The 5,954-nt window shown below is 53.8% G+C and overlaps 2 protein-coding genes across 2 annotated transcripts in view; both read right to left on the minus strand.

Annotated features, from left to right (window-relative positions):
- PBX4 (PBX homeobox 4) overlaps positions 1–560 on the minus strand; it is a 78,420-nt gene extending 77,860 nt beyond the window's left edge. The window contains exon 1 of the mRNA XM_007945389.2: positions 543–560. Coding sequence (XP_007943580.2) covers positions 543–560 — 18 coding nt within the window. The remainder of the gene's footprint in view (positions 1–542) is intronic.
- Positions 561–2,869: 2,309 nt separating this feature from the next.
- LPAR2 (lysophosphatidic acid receptor 2) lies at positions 2,870–5,156 on the minus strand. Its single transcript, XM_007945391.2, has 2 exons — positions 4,415–5,156; positions 2,870–3,183 (listed from the first exon to the last, which is right to left on the minus strand). The coding sequence occupies exons 1-2, from the start codon at positions 5,154–5,156 to the stop codon at positions 2,870–2,872; spliced, it is 1,056 nt and encodes a 351-aa protein (XP_007943582.1).
- Positions 5,157–5,954: the final 798 nt, after the last annotated feature.

Genomic DNA, 5,954 nt, shown 5'->3' on the forward strand with positions numbered 1-5,954 from the left:
TGCTGGGGCTCCTGGCCTCCCTGGCTCATCTCCCCTGGAGCTTCCTTGCCCCCTTTACTGGCTCAGGGTTCAAGTATGTGTGTGCAGGCAACAGGGAGGTGAGAAATGTGTGGTTTTCTCAACTGCAGAAGTCAAATCTATTCACCTTTCTTTCAAGATGCAGCTTAAGAGCTACCTTACTTATTTATCCACTCACCTTACATTCTGGGCCTATAAGACACCAGCCTGCGTGTAACAAGTGGTTGGGCAATCTACTTCCTTAGTGATACCGCCTCAGAAATCCAGGAGTTGCTGTGAGTCAGGTCAACTCGACGACACATAACACCACCACCACCACCCATCCATGCACCCCAAATCAGAGCAGATCTTCACAGGTCTTACTGTTAGGTGTCATGGCATCAGAGAAGGAACCTTATGTGAGAAAATGAACAAGCTGGACACAAGTCACTTCCTCAAAATCAAGGAACCTCCTGGAGCTATGTGCTTTGAGGATGGGCAATGGATGAGGGCTCATCAAGGGTCTTTGGTCTTGCTGGGAATACCTTCAGGGCAGAGTCCATGTCTCTCCAGTGCTGCTGGACAGGAAATTCAAGCACCATCTGGTGTGACTAGATTAGGCTGGGGAGGGAGAGACTCCAAAGAGGATGGCAGGGAATGGAAATGAGTGACATGGGTTGGGTGTAAAAACAGTGAAAGTTTCCTGATGAAGAGAACCCAACTCTTGGCCCTAGCGACAGGAAGTAATAAGATACTTGGAGAGCAGAAAAGCAAGTGACCTATATAAAAGGTCACACACAGTGCAGGAGGCCTGAGATACAGTGGGTAACTTCGGTGAACAGTGTCGGGGTGGAGGGACAAGTGAAAGTTTCAGGGACCAGCAGAGACAAAAGCTTGAAACCACCTGGCAGAAAGACCTGAGAGAGGGAAAAAGTGACAGGACAAGATCCTAAAGGAGACCCAAGGGATGCAGGTTAGAACCTAGAGGATATTGATGCAAGGGCAGCCTTCTGAGGTAAGATACAATACTGTCTTTTGGAGGCCACCAGGGGTCCCCCATCCATAGGAATTGGATGGTTGCCTTGGCACCCAAAGTGACACAATTGTCCAACAGGCCCTGAGCTTCATGGAGGAAGGGACTGTGAATTTCACAGGTGGAAGACATTGGCCTGGATGTCATCTCTCGAGATTCAGGCATCTGGCCCTAGAAGCCATGGCACCACCTTGGGCTCTGCAGAAGTGCCCACCACCCCGTTTATTCTTGCCTCCTTACAGAGCTGGCTTGGGACGGGGAGTTTCCGCAAAAATAAATCCAGACTCATTTAATGTAGAAGGACCTAGATGTTTTAGTTCTTCAGCAGCTTGTGTGTTAGTGAGTTAAGAATTTGATCTCTTATGAGAGACTTGGGTTCAAATACTAATATTCAGGATGTGAACTCAAAGTAAGGACATAACCCTGTCACATCACCAGTGAAGTGGGAGATAAGCATCTAGACCCCAGTCCACTGTGCCTGGCAGGGTAGTGTCAATGTTAGTTGACTCTGTCAGCATCTGGACATGGCTTATCATAGGACTGGCTTTCTTGAGGCTTTGGGGGACTGTGGGGCTGAGCTTGTGACCAACTCCAGGGACTGAGGGGAATCTTAAACCTTTGCCCCAGGGGACTCTTTAGTCCCTTGAGGCACCTCTGTGCCCTTTCAAAGTTGTGTGACCATGAGCAAGCTCTCGAGCTCTTTAAACCACTGTCTTCCCATGAAAATAAGTGTAATACCTGTGCCACAAAACGCAGGTAGGATGATTAAATAGTGCATGTAAAGTGTTTACCATGAGCCAGGTACCTCAGAGGACCTTGAGAAATGAAATGATAACCCTCAAACTGTGCATCCTGCTCCACAGAGCCCACTGCCTGTGCCTCCCAAGTATGTATGTAGGTGATGGGGAGGGCAGTGGATGATCAGGGCTCCTTTAAACAACCTGGGCTAAAAGGCAGGCAGGAGAGAGGACTCACACATGCCACAGACCACCCTAGAGTCCTCAGCTCTTCTCCCAGAGGAAGGAGACAGACAGGCAAGTGGTGAGATGGAAACATAGGAACAGAGGCAAAAGGGAATAGACATAGACTCCAGTAAGAGGTAGAGTAACAGTCAAAGACCAAAGAATGAGAATAGGGCTAAGCAGATGCTATGTTGAAAGATCCCTGTGGGCCCCAGAACCACAATGGACAATTCAGGGACACAAGAGACAGGCAGATGGAGTTGCAGACAGTGCTTTAGAGACCTCAGAGTGGAAGGAAGGGTTTACTCCTTGCATCAAGCCCTCCTCATGGACCCCTTCAAGCAAGCACCCCAAGGCCACAAGGGGCCACACACCTATCCCAGCCTGTGCTCAGTACCCCCTGGCCTGCACCCCTACAGAATCAGCCTCAGGCAGATGGTGTGTCCATGGTCCGTCCTTATTACCCTTTCACACTGGGCAGGATGGCCTGAGAGAGCCCTTGTCTCTCCAACCCTTAACATCCAAACCATCACATACAAGGAAGCTCCAGCCAGTCCACAGGGCTCACCAGGGATGTGCTATAAAAGTAGAAAAATGTCCATTAAAAAAATCCCAAAACCTGAGATGAGTGAAGAGCCAGATTCCTGCCTCTATCTGACTCTTCCCCCAGGTGCTCAGAGATGATCCCAAGCTCCCATGCCCTGGGGCAGTCTGTATGCCTGGGGAAGGTTGGCAGTGATGCTGTGCCAAACCAGCCAGTGGGTTTGCCTTTGAGTCTGTCCCACAGGCAGGATTGAGCCAGATGAGTCCCATAGCTGCCTGAGTCCACAGGGGCTGCAGATCTGGCACTTGTTGCATCCTGCTGAAGCCAGGGCAGCTAAAGGGTGGAGTCCATCAGGGGGTGGCCATTCTCGGGAAGCATGATGCGCGTGCTGGTACCTGTCTGGGCAGAGGATGGATAGCGGTCGGAATCATGGCTGGACTGGCGGAAACACAGACAGCAGAGGAGTCGGCGGAAGGTGCGGCGCATCTCAGCATCGCGGCATGAGTAGACCACAGCGTTGACCAGTGAGTTGGCTTCAGCCAAGAGTAGGAAGTACTTCTCCACAGCCAGGACGTTGCATGACTTGCAGCCCAGACCATCCAGGAGCAGCACCACCTGGCCTGGTGTCCAGCAGACCACAAATGCCCCTGTGGGATGGAGCACAGGTGAGCGGTCAGGGTGTGAGAAGGCCCAGCACCTACAGCTCTGACCCTGGGGCTGGAGGGGTCTCCAGAGCTTGGGCGGCAGCTGCTGGCCTTACAGAAGGGGCAAACGGCTTAGAGGGGGACCTTTCTCTACATTAAGGAGCCCTGGTGGCACAGTGGTTAAAAGCTCAGCTGCTAACTGAAAGGATGGCAGTTCAAACCCACCAGCAGCTCTGTGGAAGAAAGAAGAGGCAATCTGCTTCTGTAAAGATTTACAGCCTTTGAAACTCTACAAAGTAGTTTTATTCTGTCCTACAGGATCACTGTGAATTGGAATCGACTCCACAGCAATGTTTTTTTTTTTTTTTTCCCTCTGATTTGTCTTCCTGACTGGCACAAGGAGGTAGCCATACCAAACTCATTGCCACTGACTCGATTCTGACTCACATGCCACTACAGGAGAGGATTGAAATGTCAACAGAAGCAGACTGCCATATCTTTCTACTGTGCAGCTGCTATTGGGTTTGAACCACTCATCTTTCAGTTAGCAACCAACTCCTTAACCCACTGTGCTACCAGGGCGCCAAGGTAGTCACCAACCCACTGCCATCGAGTCAATTCCGACTCATAGCAACTCGCATAGTGTTTTTGAGGCAGTAAATCTTCATGAGTAGATTACCAAGTCTTCCTTCTGTGGAGTGGCTGGTGGATTTGAACCACCAACCTCCTGGTTAGCAAATACCTTAGATATTGTGCTACCAGACTGTGGCCTTAGAAATTTCCAATGTGGGAGAGTTGTTCCATGGGGGAAGAAGATCGCCATAGAACAGGCCAGTTACTCAGTGGGGGGAAGGGTTGCTTCTTGTTCTTGGTGGTGGGTGTACCCTCAGGGGAGGGGCTGGATCCCTTCAGCCTCCCCCACCCAGTCCATTTGCCATCATCAGTCAGAGTGACAAATCTACTCTCTGCTCAAAAACTCTGAAGGTCTTCCTGTGGAACTCGGAACTAAACCCAAGTGCTGCTTGTGCCCTTGGCTGACATTCTCTCCTCATGGCAGGCCTGCTGTGCAGGCCTCCTCTCCTCTTGGAGGGCCCTGGTGTGGTCCTGCCTTGGGGTTCTCATACTGTTTTCCCTCTGCCTGAAACTCTCTTATCAGATCACTTGTTTTGTTCATTGTTGGGGTCAGGGGAGGGAGTCCCCTGTGGCCCCTGGGCCAGCTGGGAACACCACTCACCCAAGATGATGACGACGGTCTTGACCAGGCTGAGTGTAGTTTCACGGTAGCGGGGGTGGCAGCTGACATGCTCTGCCATGCGCTGCACCCGCCGCCTCACGTAGAAGAATATGCGGGTGTAGACAGCCACCATGAGCAGGAAGACAAGGAGGCTGGACAGGGCCCAGACAGCCAGGTAGGAACGGCTGAGCAGAGGTGCCATGCGTGAGCAGCGGTCCAGGGCACAGAGGCAGTGCCAGGAATGGGCGGGAAGCAGCCCCAGGCCCAGCGCAGCCACCCACACGCCCACAATGAGCATGACGATGCGGCCACGGGGCAGGCGGCTGTGCAGCTGCACGGCCATCACACTGCGGTGCCGCTCCACAGCGATGGCCAGTAGTGTTGCCACCGATGCCGTGAGGCTCGTGTCCAGTAGGCCCTGCCTTAGGAACCAGCCCTTGAGTGAAAGGTGGGCCGTGCGTGGGCCAGTGTGGAACATGAGGAAGAGGTAGGCCACACCAGCAAAGAGGTCAGCGGCCGCCAGGTTGCCAAGCAGGTAGTAAATAGGCTGGTGGAAGCGACGGTTGGAGGCAATGGCTGCGATGACTAGCAGGTTGGTAAGCAGCACTAATACGCTTACTGTCAGCCCCAGAGCCACCACAACCACATCCTTGGGCCGCCAGTGGGAGCTGAGCTCCTTGCCGCTATTGTTGTAGAAGAAGCCGATGGTCTCATTGTAGTAGCATTGCCCCATGGTGACCATCTAGGGGCACAGGAGTGGTCAGTGCAGGTCGCACTTGTTGGACAGACACAGGAGACAGCAGCAGCTGGAAGGGAGGGTCAGGACAGTTGCAGCAGGAAGGGCAAGGGTCTCAGGGTCTGGTCCTTCCAGCCAGTGATGGTGCGGATCACCGTCACCTGGAAAAAGCAAGATCTATGGGTGGGGAAGGCAGCTGGTTTTTTTTAGTCAACTCAGACTTTTAGGAAAACTATCTTCCAAATCAAATGATTGGCTCGTTCCTCTAATCCAATCCCAGCCCACGTGCCCCTCTGTGAAGGGGAGGGGGAGGGGCTGGCGCAGGACAAAGGGGCGTGAGCTGAGTAGGTTAGAGAAGGCCAGCTTGGTGCCGGGTCACTGCAGGGAGCAGACACTGTGTGTGTGCGCAGAGTAAAGTCGGTGAAGTGACAGCAAGGGCAATCCATGCAGGGCGTGAAGGTGACCAAGACGACCCAAGGGGGCAGCGAGGAACCCCTAGAAGTTGGGCGGCGGGCTTTGGGCACGAGCGTTCCCGAGATGGGCGGCAAGCCCGGACGTTCCGGGTGAGACGGAGAACTCTGGTGACCCCAGGGACAAAGAAGGCGGTCGGGGAGCGGCAGCAGGTCGGGCCACCCGACCTCCCCAAGTTGGGGAAGAGGAGGGAAGGAGAGGGCGGCGCCCCGGCCCCGCAGGCACGTGCCCGCCGAGGCCGGGCAGAGCCGCCCCGAGAGGCCGCAGATCGGGCGCGCCCTCCCCAGGACCCGTGCCCCCTCCGTCCGTGCCAGCCTCACCTGGGCCGCCCGT

This window comes from Orycteropus afer, unplaced genomic scaffold, assembly GCF_000298275.1.
Source record: "Orycteropus afer afer isolate SDZICR_OR568_19922 unplaced genomic scaffold, OryAfe1.0 scaffold00136, whole genome shotgun sequence".
Classification (NCBI taxonomy): Eukaryota; Metazoa; Chordata; class Mammalia; order Tubulidentata; family Orycteropodidae; genus Orycteropus; species Orycteropus afer.